Here is a 17686-nt window from a genome sequence, read left to right on the forward strand (position 1 = left end):
TCACAATGCTCTTCATGCGCTGTTTAGTAAAAAAAAGGAGTTGATATTAATCGACCACCTGACTTTTATTGAGGCTTGAATCGTGTTTACCTTTACATTCTTTTTCACATAAATAGGCATAAGTAGTAGGTAAGCATGCTTAAACTTTACTTAACTTTACTTACTTACAGTCTACAGAGGTCAAATAAAGTTAAGGTGACCGATTTTGTCAGGTGTCGACTGTCGTGTTACCTGTCCGCATCATACGGGAAAATTTGATCTCAGGTATATCTCTCAGCCTAGACCGAAGTCTATAAAGGACTTATATCTGCATAGCTAAACTAGCTCTCTGACTTTTTCTATGACAAGCTTTGATGTTGATTGACAACAAAAACCCTCACCTTGCCATCTTTTCATTTTATTAGCCATAAGCGTCGAATGCTAAATAAATGTACGTACGTTCCTGAAAACGTTTTTGCATTTGACATTTTTGCATTTTTGCATGATTTGCATTTGACCTCGAATCAGGTTCACGACCTAACCCAGGTGGGTTGCGTTGAGTGTCTGCTCTCTGTCGATCCGAGCGCACGGGTATCAGCTACGGAAATGTACCTATATTGCAATGATCAAAAGTTATTGGTCAAAAACGGATGGCGACCTCGGTTGACCTCATGACCTAAATTGCCACTTGAAAGGGGTGTCGAAGAGCGCTTTACAGCTGAATATTACAGCTATTGCAGGTACAGCTGAGAGCTGAATGCCTAAAGAAAATGGTTAGGTTCACTTAATTTTTTTACGAACGATGGGCATTGATGAATTTATGAAAATACATGACCGGGATTTCTACCTCAAAACATAATAACTACCTACGTGCATCACATTGCATGCGCATTGCACTTGTTGCATACCTAGACTACACAAGCCTAAATCAAAGGCACATACAATTCCTCGTATTCGGACTACATCTGCTCCATAGTCGCGCTGCCCGTAGGACGACCGTGGACAGAGTCGACTGAGGCCGATTTTCGGTCGAATCCCGTGTGTGTGTATTTTTGTCCGCTCGTTGGCCGATGCCTCGATGTCCCCGTGAGGAGCCCTGCACCCCCCCCCCCCTCGCCCCCCCTCCCTTGGCCGATTACACCGCCGCTGCCCTGAATAGTTTTCGTGCTTCGACTATCCATCTGCATTCATGGCACGAGACCAAATTGCGGAGCCAGCCAACCGAACCGAGCCGAGCGGACCGGAGCGACGGCGCCGGGTGGTGCTGACATCTAGTGGGCAAGATCGAAACTACAAGTTGCCTAATTCGCCTAACGAGGATTCCGCTAGGTACTGCTCTATTGCTAGAGTTTATATCTATGGCTAGAGGCGTACTTCCTCAAAGCGACTGCTATCTATTCCTCGGGGTTCCTCGTGGTTCATCAGCTGCCTTCTCTAGTGTCATCCACATGCTTATCAGGTAGGTGCTTCCATGCCTTCTTACATCCCTCTGAAGTCTACCTACAGAATGAGACAGAATCGAACAATACCGACGTGTGCTCGTCCTAGCGCGAGTTAATTATCCATTTAGCACCAAAAAAGTCAAATATTCTCCCTATTCACAGTATATTCACAATATCCAAAGTTCACACTACACAGTATTCAGATTCCAACGAGCAATGATCTCGTGAAAGGCTCACATTTAGTATGCATCAATGTTGGGTGGCTTGGCGTATCTCTCCTTGAGCTCCCCTGCCTTGTACTGCCGGGCCCTTTCCTTCTGCATCGCGTCCACGCGTGCAAACTGTCGGTGGGAATCAAAAGCTCTGGTTAGAAAACTGGCCACAACGGCGTCCCTAGCGCACCAAACTGAGGTGCTGCGAGGCACGTTGCAAAACAGTAGAAGACACCTCAAAAAGGATTGTTCATGAAACCAAAAATATTTAGAAATGTTGAAGAAATCAACCATCTAAATTGCAGTGAGACCATATCGAAAACCTCAACGTGTATGAGCCTTCAATTAGAAAAGCTCGATGTGTGTGTCGGTTGCACATAGCAACCACCCGTCCTCTGTGCACAATATGCGCTAACCATACAACAAATTAAAAACTGCCGTGCATACACCCTAGCCTCAAACTAAACAATTCACACTAATCCAAATGTTAACACTTGCAGTCATGATCTAAGATAACCTTACCAACTACCACACCATTAACGCATGAAAGTCGCAGATTCCTATCTTTGTTTTCCGGCGAAAGTATGAGTTTCGAGCCTCGCCGGGTTCGAGAAAGGAGACTCCTGGCCACATTTCAACATGTAACAGAGCAAAAAGGAGAATATCCAAATTCTTCTGAGCCATTAAGGTGACTTACTGGTCCCACCACCACAAATCAAACAAATTTAACTATAACCAGCCCCATGGATGACGTCTCCTATCAGTCCTACCCCTCCCCTCCCTGTCCCACCCAGCCCCTCATCACCTGTTTGGTCATCAGCTGGCACTCCATGAGGTCATTGAAGTAGTTGCGGCAATCCTTGACACCACGGTGCGGTCCGTAGGCCTCCATGCAGTCGCCGAAGCGGCCCTCGAACTCGTGGCACTTGTTGCCGGACGCGTGCGTCATCACGCAGCCGAAGATGTCGGTGAAGGGGTTGCGGAACAACGGCGCCCACGCCTTTAGCTCCACCCTGAGGGCAGGAGGGAGGGGATATCAGCTGGTGTGGCGTGGAGATTGCGTGATCGCTGCAGACAGGAGGAGGATGTGAGCTGGTGTCGCATGGTCATAAGCTCAATTGCATTACACAACATGTGAATTGAGCACACTTGACATTACCTATCTATGACTTGTCGATTCCTAAAGAGTGCATACCATGATACCATGTACTGTAATAGCACACTGCTAATCAGGAAAATAAAGAGTCTGTCATAAGGAGAGAGCAAAGCATGGAAACACGTCAGGAAAAGATCATCAGAGGATGGACAAGCTGTTAAGATTAATGAATAACAGGCATCTAATTTCAAAGAAATTTCTGTTGAGCTTATGACTGGTTAAGAAAAAATACATTGCCTGTTCAGGAATCTAGGTTCATCAAGCAAATGGCATGGTCCTCATCAAATCCAAATAGATCAATCAACAGAGACATGAATGAACATAGGTAAATTAAACCTGAGTAGCACTAAGGAGTCATACAATTATAGCAAAACAGATACACAAAATGCTTCACAGTTGAAAGATGGCAATGTAGAATATCTTGTTTGCCCCTTAATATCTACAAATGTCTACTATGTTTATCTACTGATCTGATACATGTATTTCTTTAAACATACAACATATAGATGCTATTGCTTTTCAGCTGAAGTGATGGAGAAAACTAAAAATGGTATAAATGCAAGCTGCCATGGTAAGGGTAAGGATATAATAAAGCCTACATGAGTAGCTATAGATGTTTGTAAAGAACTGTAAATGCTGATACTGGCTTCTGCGCAATAGATGCTCATCACATCTGAAAGTGAAGTCTGGCATTAGAATGTCACCCGGAACTTGGAAATTCAAGTGTGCTTGGAATGAGACACAGATCATGGCTAAGACTTTTCTGCCCTTTTTTGTAGGATAATCAGATAGACTTCCCCCATTATTTGAAGGGGTGATAAGTGGCACAGTCCAATGATGATCATCAATGATGATCAATGATGATCAGACTGTGAATAATTTATATATTTCATCATGATGTCTCATTTTGTGCCAGACTTTCTGAAATGTTAGTTTGCACCAAAATTTCATTGATCTCCATGTGCTGATATTTCACTGATGTTGATGGTTATCTGGATTTTTCCCCAGTCTGGGGCTGATGCAGACTTCCTGCCTGGTTGATTTGGGCTGGTGCAGACTTATCCCTGGCTGGCACAGCTTGTCACATTTTGATCTTCTGCAATTTTTTACAGTCTGGGATACATTAAACAGAAAAGTTACCTCCCTCACAGACTCCTTATAATTATTGTGTCATTTCATCATGATGTTGTTCAGGGACGTAGCCTAGGGGGGCCATAGGGGCCATGGTCCCGCTGAATGCGAAAAATAGAATAAATTTACAAAAAAATAAAAATAGAACCACAGCTGCACCACACACCCAAAAATAGTGGGCCAACTTCGAATTTTCCTTTTTTAAGTTTTTTGGACGGGTTCCGGCACGACCTGTAGGCCTCGACCTGAGGCCCCTCCCTGAGAAAAATCCTGGCTACATGCCTGATGTTGTTAAACCTGAATCACACAAATGGCAGAGCCAGATCAATTCTGTTCTAATAAAAATGAAAAGCGTTGTAACTACCTATATCTAATATCTATTGCTAGAGGTCAAAACTATCTGAATTAATAAATCAGAGATTAAAGTACTTACTTCCATGGCTCCGTGGTGATATCCCTGGCCATTTTTAATCCTGCTAAGTGCTAATCCGTCAATACGTTTAATTATAAATACAATGGCATAGAACAATTTCTGTAAATGCTTCTTTTTCTATGGTTTCAGAGCGGTTTCAGTCTTGTTTCAGTGGAAGGATCGAAAAATATTCTCGTCTCACATGCGTCATGAATGAAGACAATTCACTAGGACAAAAAAAAGAGTTCAGCTGACTATACTCCTTACTTCTATTTTACTTAAATTTTTCTTCGAACATAGTGATAAGCTGGTAATTCTCATTTTTAAGTTCTTTTGATATTCAAAAATTATCGAAATATTTGATAAGTGTTCTACAATTCTAAAAGATACTGAAAGCATACAGGGCAAAGTCCAGTTTCACCTTGTGAAACAGCTGACGAATGTTGTGGCGAAAGCTGTACGCGCAGTGCGCACTGTGCGGCACGTACGATTCCTCCTTTGCGTCGGTCGGCGTCAGTTGTCGACTGTTGCTTGAGGTGTGTGGGGTTTGTTTGGGGGGTGAGATTGTGTATGGTGTGTGTTTCGTTTTGAATGATAGTTTACTTGCAAACAGGACCTTGATTTGTACAACCGTCTCTTGCATGAGTTTAGGAGTCAGTTATACCTATACCGTATAATCTTGCAGGTCTATTGTAGAAGACTCGAATTGCACCGCTGACGTCTCCACGATCAGTCTTATTTCGAGTTATATTCATTCATCCGGACTGAAGCAACGAGGATCGATTATTAAATTTTACAGGTAAGTCACATTAGTTTGAATTTTCACCATAGCTTAGCTTGAGCTTGACAGCGTGTGTCGGGTTCCACACAAGTTATATCGTCTTGTTTGACTTTGTTTTCTTACGGTGTTCCGTTTATTGTCGTTGTTGTTGCTTGTTGATCGACCTCGACCTACCCAACTCAACATCTAATAATACGCTTCAATATAGGTATGCTTTGCTGGCGCTGGTGCCAGTGCCCCCTCCCGTTTTTCGCCGATAGCTTCTAAAGGCCCGTTGCCTGCGACGTACCTTGACTTTAAACGTTTCTGTATTTTATCATCATAAGTTGACATGTGTCCTGAAAATTGATGAAAATCCGCCCGACATTTTTTTAGGAAATAAAGTTTTGGTCAAGTTGTGCCGCGCAATTTTCGCTTCAAAAAACTGCAAAACTTACCTCGCTAACATCTTCAGTTTTTAAGGAATCGATAATCAACAAAAAGCTTGTATCTACGTGATTCTTCTTTAATTTAACCCTCGCCCGTATTGGTGTTTTTCCTGGCCAGCCGCGAACGTAAAGGGGGAGGGGGAGGTCCGTTGGACCATCCCTCCCCCTTCCTGTTCGGCCCAGCGTTCGGCGCCTGATCGAAATCGGAGATAGGGGAGATCCGTGTAAGACGCCCAGGGTCGGTAAGAGGCCCCATCGCTTTTTTACCAAACCAATAATGTTATTTATTTTTTAATGTTCTTGTAAAGCAGAAGCCCTCTTGAAACAACAACTCACGAAACCTGAGGTATCAGGTGCGTCGCAGCGACTTTTGGTAAGCCTGTTTCTGTTTTTGCCCCTTTACTTGCTAGATATATGCATCTTTATCACCCTTATATATCTGAAAAAACAATGACTATCAAATGCAATCTTATCTCATCGAAATTGTCACATGTTAGCTTCAGAATAGACCATGTTCTGGTGCGCTGCAAATGTCTCATAAACCATAAATATTGTGACGTTAAAACACTGCATTTTTTTAAGAGGCCCTCCCTTCGAGGATTATAAAACGCCCCCCCGATAAAAAACGCCCCCTATGCTAAAACGCCTGCACCTGCGGCAGGCGTGGCATTCTTTTTTCAAGGAGTTTGTTTTTGTTTCTTTTTTCTGTTTCTTTTTCTAGAGGTAATAGGTACAATTTTCGTTGGTCATCAGCGTTTGGTTGTGCTAGTTTTCGCATTGTTCGAGCGCTTTGGAAGTGTTATTGGTTTCGATAACACCGTATTTGCTTAGCTTTTCGAAATAAAAGGCCTTGCAGCTGTGTTCGCAAAACGTCTTTTACAAGTCGACTTGCCTTGTTAAACGCCCGAGGGGGGGGGGCGTCTTACCATACCCATAGTGTAAGAGGCCCTTTTGCAACTTTTTCCAAAATGTTAAAGTTTACGGTTTGTGTACCCCCTAGATTCATTTTGAATGCAAATATGTATGGGAAAATGATGCATGCTCACAGCGCATGCACACGTTAGCTCTTAAATATTATCAGTTGTCTAAAAATAGCAACTGAGCTTAAGGGGGGGCCTCCTGCACCACTCTCCCCTACAGCTTCGCGAAAAAAAAAAACGAGCGTGTTGCCCGTGACGAGAGGAAGCCGATGATACCCAATTGAAAGGTCCTAGGTCATTGGTTGACCTTCCAGGTCAGGTCAATGTCCAAAAGGTCGGGAAAATCGGAACCTGTCGGAGCTTCGTAAAGTAAGGTTCAGGCTGATACGGCTTTTCGGGCTGCTGATCACGAATTTCATGTCAGTTTTGATTACAGATCATGTCTTTATGCATTTAGGCCAGGTCCGGTCAGGTGAGGTCAGGTCAACCAGTAGGCGTCGTGCCGGGTATTTAGGTATAGTAGGTGGCAACCACCACTGACTACTTCGTAACGTGTTGCGAAGGGACCAAGACTACTTCATAAATGTCCAAATGGTTGCTAAATTCGAAAGCAGCTCCAAAAACTTGCTTAGAATTATGCTCCCTTCGAAAAATTGAAACAAGGTCATCAAAGGTCAGTGACCTGACCTGACCTTCACATTACCTTGACACCTACCGTAATGCATGGGACCAACATCATTTCACGTGTTTGAACGTTTAAAACCACAAAAAGACTGCAAACGCGCGGATAACGTGAGCCGACATACGCCGAATCGCGATTCCTGACAAACATGGTCTCGAGAAATAGGCCACAGTTCAAAGGTCATTTGGATCAGGGTCAATTACTTTTCAGTGTATGTGTAGAATTGAATACCTAACTAGGGGTTACTGAAAGTTTCATCGTGATCGGCTGCTTTTTGCGCGAGTTATTCGCGAAAAACCGAGGGGGTCCGTTCGCCCCCCCCCCCCCCTCCTGCATAAGGGCGATGGGCTATATCGTAAGTGCGAGCCGCGAGGGGCTGTCTTTCAAATGGCTATATCGTTTTTTTTATTTTTGGATTTGGATCCAAAAATTTTCACAGAACTTTTTTTTTAAATTGTTACGAAAACCAAAATTTTGGATCTATCAAAACGACCAGAACATATGTTAGAGAAGTTCGGTCTGTGCGCCTTCATTCCAATTTTTAGGAGAATCGCTTTAAAGAATGTAGGACTTGATCAAATTTTAGTGACGCCTCGACGTAAAACAACACTTTGTGTATTGGACTCGTGTATAGTGTATACCAATCGTAGAATGTTTTTTAGATGTTTTCAAGCTTATTAGGTTCCAATGTGTGGTTCTTGTAACAGTGCAAGGCTGCCCCGAGGTCAAGGTCATATAAATGTATCCTTCCGGAGGCTATTTCATAGCTATGCCATTTTCGCTATCCTGAGGCCTAAATGAACTTGAACTTTTAGGTAGAGCAAAATAGATGTCAGATTCGTGATCATTGCCCACGAATACAGAAGACATAACCGTTAATGTGTCAAGGTCATCCAAAGTGATCTACGAATCCAAAGTCACGTGTTTCACCTCATCTCACTGGTGGGTGTCAAGAACCTCTGACGTCCCAGTAACACTAAACCCAGCAGGGGCGCCACTATACATACTATCCCAGCGGTGTTGTTAATTTCCACCGTATCGCCGTACCTTCCGGCGATGGTCGCTCCGCTCGAGCGCCTCTCCTGATTACATAAACCTCCGCGGGACCGGTGCCAACTGCACGCCCGTGCAACGTGACCGCCGGCGGGACACCCTGATAGACTCCAGACGGGCTCGCGAGGCGCCGGCAGGGGTGTCCCATGCGCCCGGGCCGAGACGGGCGGCCGGCCCCATGCCATTCGGCCGTCTTGAACGGCGCGCGGCGGACGCTGGGTGCTATGGGCGATGTGCTAGCTGTGTGTGAGCGTGTGCCCGGCAGTGACAGTGACACGTGGGGTGTCGTGGTAGTGTGCAGGGGCCGCAGCGCCCACCGGGACCCTCCCGGGGCTGAGGTCACCATGGTCAAGATGAGTACCGCCCCGTCGGTGCGCAGGGCAGGGCGGAAGAGGTGGGTTCGGCTCGTCGCCTTGATGGTTATGGCCAAGGGCGACATGCTTCTGATAAAATGGATAAAATTTATGAGTAGGTAGATAACTTTTGGATAATTATTAACTCAAAGTAACCAGCGATAAATCCAAAGACGTTGGATATCGGCCTGTCTTTTGCTGCATCGAGTTAGCATCGACTGATGATTTATCGATTCAGCAGCTCGAATATTTTGAGCTCCTAACTCAGCATAAATGGTTAGTCACTAGTGAAATGACGCAGATCTGATAACATTACACGTCAACGTGTAAGCACAGCAGGCATAAAAGTGCTTGGAAAAGTGGGCGTTTTTGATCGCCGACTTTCTCCAACGCCCGTCAAGATTTGCTTGTGACCCCTTAACTTCATTACAGACAACTCTATTACTTAGTGAACGGCGAAGGTTGTTGCCGCGCAGCAGAGCGCTCTTGCCCAGTTTTATGGCACATTTCGCTTATGCACTTAGAGGTTTTTCCCTTTTCTGTGCCCACTGCCCAGTTAATTCCTTTCTGGGGTGGATCTAAGGTTGACTTAATTTCGTTCCACGGTAGTAAACATTCGCCTGTGGGATATTGGCTACGGCACAGTCGCGGTTAAAGCCACATAAAGCGACTAACTTCTGCCGCCAAATGAAATTTCCTCGCAGCGTACACCTTCGTTGGGCTTCCGGCTGGAGACTGGCCTCGTGGTGATCCGAAATATCGCTCAGCTGGGCTGATGCCCTAGCAACGCTGCCAATTGATAGCCTGCTACCCCACGTTGCGCCCGCCGGCGATCGCCCGTCTGACCCATGTGACCCCGCGACCACCTGTGATCACAGGTGACACACGTGACTTATCTGCCTTCTGTGGCTTGTGTGACCTTTGACCACCTGTGAATCAAACGTTCCATGTGAACTCCTTGATCTCGAGTATACTCTGAACTCTGACATTGTGTGAAAGTTGTGTAACCTATGTAATGGTGGACTAGACGCTTGTCCTCCTGTGACCTCCAGTAACCTCTACTGACCTCTGTATTTGTCGCCAGGTTACACCATCCCTCCGTAATGGTGGACTGGGCGCCAAGCCACCGGGCGTCGCTGATGCAGCAGCTGAGTGTGCTCTCAGCGGCTGCTCTGCATGACGAGACCGCCTACCGCCGCAGCGCCGGTGAGTAGAGGACCGGATAGAGTCTGAGATAGTCTGTGACTGACTGGACGTCGGAGACAGTCTGTGATTGGGAGACTGCACGGGCCAAGTCCAAGACAGTCTGTGAATGGCAGATTGGAAGGGCGGAGTCTGAAAGTCTGAGGCAGTCCGTGAGTGACGGACTGGGAGGGCGGAGCCTCAAAGTCTGAGGCAGTCTGACGTTGACGGACTCGAGAGGCGGAGCCTTGTCTGACAGCGGAGCCTTGTCGGCGAAGTCTGACAGTCTGACGGACTGCACAGGTGGAGTCTGAGAAGGGCTCCAGATGGTTGGGTTTGGGGCTGGACAGTCAGCTGAGGTGGATACGACTGGCTGACTGGGCACAGATCATTTCCTTATATGGATGCTGTTGGATGGTTGGGGACGGAAAAGACATTTGACCGTCCTAGAGAGACTGTCAAGACGCCAGTGACTTCGTGTCGGGGTCACCCTGCTGCCAGCTGCCTTGAACCATCATAGGTAGAATCATACCACCCTGGATTATATATCTCAGGAGTTTCCAAGTGGCCTTTGTTTCCAGGGAGACTGGACTACTCAGGGGGCCGGTCTTGGGAGTCTCTCAGTCTATTGCAGCAGTTTCCAGGGAGACTTTGACCAGCCGGTCCCGGGGTCAGTCTGTTGCAGCGCTTTCCGGGGAGACTTTGGCCAGCCGGTTCAGGGGTGTGTCCCATTACAGGAGTTTCCATGGGGCCTGGGACCATACCACCCCGGGGGTAGGTCTGTTGCAGGAGTTGTTAGCTGATGACTCGTCGTCAGTGTTTATGTCTGCGGCCAACAGTGCCAGGCTGAGATGAGGCGCCGGGCCAGGATACGCTTCGACGGCCCTAGTGACAGCCATGTCATGTAATCAAACTACCGAGCGGGCCGCGTGGCTTTCTTTTCTTTCTTTTTTAATATACCGGATGGCCCAGAAAGAACGTTCCGAACTTTGGAGGCCTATATATCAAATTCGAGTACACATAAAGTGCCAAAATTTTCATCAATTTTGCGTCATTTCTTTGCGCATTGGTATGCCAAATTATAACACTATACCATCATTTTCAAGCTGGGAATCTTGGGTTGAATTAAGCAAGACGTTTTTGCTTTTTTTGCCGATGTCAAACGATAGTGATGATTTGGTTACACGTCCCATGTTATAAAAAAGAATAAAAAATAGAGCACGTGAATGAAACCAACACGTATGTTCTTATTTTAAATATTTTTGTCTCACTTATGTGCCAAATATTTAGATAGGCATGCGCGCCATTTCGATATTCTGTATTCGGAATTCAGTGAATGTTGGACATATCTAGTCCTGCGGACGAGACAGAAACAATGTTACAGAGGGAAGGCACTGCATACATGTCTATCTCCCCCCAGTCTTTGCCGGCCGGGAACAAAGACTTACATAGATTGGCATAGATTGAAGGGTGCCGTAACGAAACGACGCCGAAAGGCCAAACGACGGGTCGCATTCACGGGAGCGCGAACAAACAAATAGCCCAGGGGGCAACAAAACACAGCTTCTAGGCAACCAGAACGAGTGGACCGGCTGGAAAACGAGCCGGGACAACGATCAAACACTAAACGCGGAACATATCCGAACATCGCAAACAACTGCCGAGTTTGACAATGATAGGGAGTCAGTGGCACAGTCAGCGCGTGAAATTGGGGTCGCGATAGCGGATCGGCATTTGGCGCGGGCGATCACTGCGACGGGGACGGTCGGGTTCAGTATCTCTCAGCGGCTGCGAGCCTGGCGCGGCAGGGGGCGGCATGGCCGGCGGCGACGGCGTGGCATGACCGGGCGACAACGCATGCGGGGACACGCGATGTGGTGGTGAAGTCGACATGGACGGTGACGGCGTCACACACTGTGGGGACACAAGGGGCGGCGACGCATCTCGCTCGCGCGGGGATAACACCACAGGCGGCGATGGCGCGGGTGGACGCGGTGTCGGGGGCCTGCCACGGGGCGCCCGCGGCGGCGTCGCCGGCATCTGGCCGACCACTGGAGTCGGAGAGCCGGGGGGTTGCGCCGCAGGTGGAGAAGTGGGTGGCGTCAGTCCAGAGTTCGCGTGCGACTGTGACACGCGTGTTGGATGTCGGCGGAAGTCGTCGAGCAGTTCGTCCATTCGGGTGTGCTGACGACGAGCCGGAACAACCGGAGTGTATTTGCGCAGGAACTGCCTGTTGCGCAATGTCATTCGGCCGCTGCCGTCGACCCGGACCATGTACTGGTTATGTTGTCGCACCTCCACGACGCGGCCAGTTTTGTCCCACTTCCTGGGATATCTTCCGATTTGGTTTTGGAGGCGGACGGCATCACCGACGGTCAGTGGAGGTAGTCGCCTCGTATGTGCGGACCAGCGTTCGTGGTCCCGCATGTGGCGGTTCCGGAGTGCCTCCTCACGAGCACTCAGGGTTTCGCGCCACGTGGGATGAGGACGGTACTGACCGGGGGGTATCGGGATGAAGTCTCGCACCGGACGACCGAACACGCATTGGGCCGGCGACAGCCCTGTCGTGGGGTCGGGAGTGTTGCGGTAGTTCAGCATGGCGCGCTGGAAGCGTCGCACGTTCAGTTCCCCGTTGTCACCTGTGTTGCCTTCGATCATGCGTTTGACGGTTTTGACGCCAACCTCAGCGCGACAGTTCGCGTGTGGGAATGCCACAGAGGAGCGGCGGTGACGAACACCGTAGTCGGCCAGAAACGCCTGTGTCTCGTGGGCAGTGAACTCCGGCCCGCCATCGCTCGTCAGCTCCTCAGCGATGCCAAATGTGCTGAAGACGCGGTAGAGACAGTCTCGGAGGCCTGCGCTGCCATCTTGTGCTCTCTCAACGATTGGCCAGTTAGAATAACGATCAACGATGACGAGGTACGTACGGCCGCAGTGTGTAAAGTAGTCCGCGCATAGTTGCTGGAACGGGTACTCTGGGTAACTGATGTCCTCAGGTGGGGCCCATGGCTGCGATGGGGCGTTCCGGTTGCACGTGTGGCATCGTTCACGGGCGCGCCGAATAGCTGACGTGATGCCGGGCCAGTACACGCTTACGGCCGCGCGCGCGAGCATCATGCCGATCCCTTGGTGCGCACCGTGGAGACTCTGGAGCACCTCCTCGCGGAGGCTGGGTGGGATGACGATTCGCTGATCATACAGGATGATGCCGTCGCTGGTGTATAGGCCATCACGGAGCGAATGATACTCTCGGAGCTCCTCAGGCATCTCGTGGCGGTGGGCTGGTAGCCCTCCCTCGATCAGTTCGAGAAGTCGCATCATCGACGGATCGCCTGCCGTTGCGTCCCTCACGCGGTCCCAGGTGACAGACCGGATCGTGGTGATGGCGGCTGCCGCTACCTCGCCAGCATCGTCGACGGTGACGTCGTCGGAGAGGCTTATGCCGATGGGAGCGCCGGTTGGGTACCGGGACGCGATGTCGGGAACGCGGTTCTTGACTCCGGGGAGATAGCTGATGTCGAATCTGAACCGGAGGGTCTTTTCCTTGAGATTACGGAGACGGGCGTTGGGCAGGTCGACCAGTGATCGGTCCCCGAAAATCTTCACGAGGGGTTTGTGGTCAACAACGACCGTGAGGTCGCTGCAGCCGAGCACGAAGAAGCGCGTTTTCTCGAGGGCGTCGGCCACTGCCAGCGCCTCGCCCTCGACCGGGGCGTACCGAGATTCAGCGCCGGATGTAAAGCGGCTTCCCACCAGCGTGGTCTTCCAGCCCTCAGCGCAGCAGAGTGGTGACCGACCGGCGCATGTGCAGTATTTCTGGAGTAACCAGAAACCGATACCAGTACGGGACCAGTCGGTGGCCAGGACGGTTGGGCGATCTGTCTCGAAGATCTGGACACCCTTCGTGACCTCCTCGACGATGGTCCGTTTCGACATGTCGAACAGTGCCTGGAGTTCATCCGTCCACGTGAACTTGCCGGGCTTCAGGAGTTCCCGGAACGGCAGCATGGCATCCGCCATGGCGAATGCGTAGGCGACGTGATTGACGACCCCGAACCACGCGCGGACGTCTGTCAGGTTCCTGGGAGTGGGGAACTCGGTGATGCTCTGAAGGAAGGCATGAGACGGGCGGACTGTGTCAGGCGTGATTTCAAACCCAGCGAATTCCGCGGTCTTCTGGGCGAAGACAAACTTCTCGCTGTTCAGCGTGATGCCGGAACGGCCACACATGTCCAGCCATTCCACAGTGCGCCAGAACACCTCCTCGATGCTGTCTCCCCAGAGAAGGGTGTCGTCGATGCATTTCGTGTAGCAGTCGTGTGACAGGTTTGCCGCCATCACGATCTCGTCATAGCGGCGCGTGTACCCGTCACCGCTGGAGATGTAGCCCTGGGGTGCCGCGCAGTAACGGTATCGGCCCCAAGGGGTCAGGAAAGTGGTGAGGTGTCGATCTTCCTCGTGTAGGGGCACCGAATGGTAGCCATTCCAGGCGTCCAGTATCGTCTTGTAGGTCGACCTCGGCACAGACCGGGCTTGGTGGAAGGGACTTGGGGTATGATGCGTCTCTCTTGCGGCGCAGCGGTTCAGGGGCTGAAGGTCGACGCAACGGCGAGGGCTTCCCGACTTCTTGGAGACGACGACCATCCGGTGGCACCAGGTCACCGGCTCACCAATCGGTACGGGCTCGATGACCCCCAGCTGCACGTCGCGATCCAGGGCGGCCTTGACCTCCGTCTGCCAGTGCAGTGGTACTGGGATAGCCTTGTGGTGGGCCACTGGCTCGGCGTCAGGTCTGAGCATGATGCGCAGGGGTGGACCGTCCATCGGCGTGAGTGGCTGATGTTCACAGGTGTTGAACGTGCTCGCAGAGTAATAGTCGGCCAGCCACTGACGCAGGGCGTCGACGTTGCTCTCCGTTGCCGGCATAGGTAGCTCTGTTGGCTTAGGCGGAGGCGTCTGACGGCGAGGACAGGAACATGCGTTGTACTCGTCGATGCCGATCCCATCCGCGGAGATAGACGCGAGCCCGACAGCGGGGAAAGCGGCGTCGATCATGCCGAGGTCACGACAGGCATCTCGACTGAGGTACATGGTGTCGCAGTTCGGCGTGATGTACACGAACTGTCGAGTCTCCCGCCGAATGCCGTCGCGGTGGCCGGATATACGTAGGATCAACGCTCCGCGGATGTCGATGGGATCGCCGTTTGCTGCGTGCATCCTCAGGGACGTCGGGACGAGGTCAGCCTCCGTGACGCCAAGGCGTCGCATGAGAGAGATGCCCGCCAGACAGCTCTGACAGCCTGTGTCGGCGATGACTTCCTGAGTGATGGTGGCCTGGCTGACCGTGCACTGGAGGCCCAGGGCGCCGTAATCGGCCGGTTGGAGCGAGAGGTCCAGTTTAATCGACGGCTGGGGCTGGCTGGGTTGCTGACACCAGCTCTGGGTGATGTCGTCGTACATGTGGTGCCGCATGGCTGCGGCGGTGCATGAAGCTACCGTGTCGTGCGTTGAGTCTCTGAGGCTACAGAGAGCGTCACTGGGAGCGTCATCATCGCCCTCCGGATGTGTAGTCGCGATACCGGCTGCCTGTCGCTGCAGGCAGGCCTCGGTGAAGTGGCCCCGGCGTCTGCAATGACGGCACTGGCTGCGGTAGGCGGGACAGGATTTAGCGCGAACCGCGACAGAGGCTTTTACGCCATGACCTGTCCGACGACAATATTGGCAGACGTCGGCCGGTCCTGCGACTGAACTCTGTTGACGGCCAGCATCGCCAGCTGATACTCGCCGCTCCTGCTCGCCGATGCTCGCTTTCGCTCGCCGGTACTGGCTGCGGGCGGCGGCCACACCTTGAGACTGACCCAGCGTCTGAGCGGATCGCTTACCAGCCTCTTTTGCTTCGACGAAACGAATGGTCTCTTCCAGGGGGATCGGTGTCTGGCCTTGGGCGAGGAGGTCCAGTTGAATATCCCTGTCCGCTAGCCCCCTGGCGAGCGTATCGCGTGTGACTTCATCCTGGTAGCTGACGACCCGTCCGCATTCGCAGGTGACGTGAAACTTACAGACAGCCGCCTGCCCGCGAAGACGAGCGGCGAACGCCCTGACCGGCTCTTCGTGCTCCTGCGTCATGTTGTGGAGCTGGACGCGAGCCACTGCGAGGTTTTCCTCGCGGACGGCGAGACTTCGCATTGCGGCCAAGACAGTCTGTTCGTCCTTGGATGAGAGGGAGCCCCCCGAGAATCTGGTGAGGTCCCTGCGGAGGCCTTCGTCGCAGCATTCAAGCAGCTGGATGACGCAGTCTGTATCGGTGAGTCCGGTGGCTTTCTTGTACTCCGTCCATCGGCTGGTGAAATACTCCCAGTCCTCGCTGGATCCGGCAGCTGTCACGCGCGGTCTGGTGACCTTTTCGGCAGTAATGCTCACTGTAGGCCGGGTATGGGCCTCGGACTGGTGCATTTGAAGAAGTTGTACGACCACGATAGGTGCGGTATCTGCAGCGACGACGTATTCACAGCCGCTGAATGGGCAGGCTGTTGCCATGGTTCGAGGCTCGGGTTTCGACGTTATGCTTGATTGCAAATTAAGATATGTCCAACATAGATAGGCATGCGCGCCATTTCGATATTCTGTATTCGGAATTCAGTGAATGTTGGACATATCTAGTCCTGCGGACGAGACAGAAACAATGTTACAGAGGGAAGGCACTGCATACATGTCTAATATTCAAATACTGAGCCAAAATGGTACTCATGGATGCCATTCGTTTCAACACCAAATCATGTTTCGAGCAGGAGTGGCACGGTGCATGGATTACTGCTGATTACCCTCCTTTCAGTAGATCAAACAGTAAATCGACGGGATAAGGAAAAAAACTAAAGCAGACTGGTTCCTGTGCCAGAAGACCACAGAATAGCTTATGAAAAACAACATTGCCAGCAGATGACAAAAACACTGGTTGAAAAGCTACCTTTTCCCAGGAATGTCAGCCAGGAAAGCATTTGAGCCACAAGATGGTTAGAAAACTGGAAACTTCTTCCGATGCCGCTGGCACAGAGCCATCGTGGTTGCCTGAGGGAATGTGTCATCCTGAGACCCGAACCATCAATGAGAATAGCTGCCAGTAGAAGTCATGGCTCTAGGCCGCGGTGCCGCGGGGTGAAAGTGAAAGTTCACTCACATTTTTTAGTAAACATCGGAGCAAAAAAGTAATTTTTACATGGCATGCTTGAAACACGAACCGTTTAAAAAGTAATCTACCGAACACCATGAAAATCACACCATTTACTGAAAATGTGTGCCGCATTGACTATTCGAAGTTTCAATGTTGTGTCTTTATCACTTTCTGAGAAATATTGATTTAAAGTTGGGAACGTTGTTTCTGGGCCACCCGGTAGTTACGTGATGTTTTAAATGAACGGTCCGCCTGCGGACTGAGCTCCGCAAGGCTTTGGTTTGCTATTTTGGTGAAGTCATGAGCTGGACAGTACATTCCCATTAGGGAGCTCCGAGGTGGTGCTGTCAGGGCTTTCGTCGATTTCAGCGCTTATGTAAGGTAATCAATTGTCCACGCACGCCATAGGGTTAGGGTGGAGTTTGGTTTGGTTGCATTGCATTTGGTATTTTACATTCCAATCGAGGAGTAGCGGTGTGCCAATATGTGGGGACTTGTGGCGCGTTCGGGGGCAAATGGCGATAATTCTTGCTTCTGAGTCGAAATGGTACAAAATACGAACTCAGGAAGGTGTGACTCACAAGGGTTGCATGTAGCATGGTACAGTGTTACGTCGGCAGGCATTCCCAGTTATTCATTACTGGCTCAGTTTCTGTTATGCAACTCTCCGTAGTAGATTTTCCCAATCTACCCAAGAATGTCAAGATCGCCAGCTTTGCATAACCGACCGTAGTGGAACGGCCCTCTTTGGCGTAGTTTCTGTCGCCGGACCACCTTTTAGCCGCGT

General features: G+C 50.4%; 2 protein-coding genes across 5 annotated transcripts in view; one reads left to right on the forward strand and one right to left on the reverse strand.

Annotated features, from left to right (window-relative positions):
* Positions 1-1567: 1567 nt before the first annotated feature.
* Positions 1568-4553, reverse strand: LOC122386229 (NADH dehydrogenase [ubiquinone] iron-sulfur protein 5-like). Its single transcript, XM_043375228.1, has 3 exons — positions 4354-4553; positions 2439-2646; positions 1568-1762 (listed from the first exon to the last, which is right to left on the reverse strand). The coding sequence occupies exons 1-3, from the start codon at positions 4383-4385 to the stop codon at positions 1661-1663; spliced, it is 342 nt and encodes a 113-aa protein (XP_043231163.1). The 5' UTR covers positions 4386-4553; the 3' UTR covers positions 1568-1660.
* An 80-nt stretch (positions 4554-4633) lies between these two features.
* Positions 4634-17686, forward strand: part of LOC122386228 (protein timeless-like) — a 43775-nt gene continuing 30722 nt past the window's right edge. For 2 of the 4 annotated variants that reach the window (XM_043375224.1, XM_043375225.1), the window contains exons 1-2: positions 8337-8590; positions 9634-9755. In XM_043375224.1, the coding sequence (XP_043231159.1) occupies positions 8343-8590; positions 9634-9755 (370 nt within the window). In that variant the 5' untranslated portion in view covers positions 8337-8342. Of the gene's footprint in view, positions 4869-5017; positions 5132-8336; positions 8591-9633; positions 9756-17686 lie in introns of those variants that run through there. The other 2 variants (XM_043375227.1, XM_043375226.1) reach the window with 2 other exon arrangements.

The sequence above is a fragment of the Amphibalanus amphitrite genome, unplaced genomic scaffold (assembly GCF_019059575.1).
Source record: "Amphibalanus amphitrite isolate SeventyFive unplaced genomic scaffold, NRLGWU_Aamphi_draft 000244F_arrow, whole genome shotgun sequence".
Classification (NCBI taxonomy): Eukaryota; Metazoa; Arthropoda; class Thecostraca; order Balanomorpha; family Balanidae; genus Amphibalanus; species Amphibalanus amphitrite.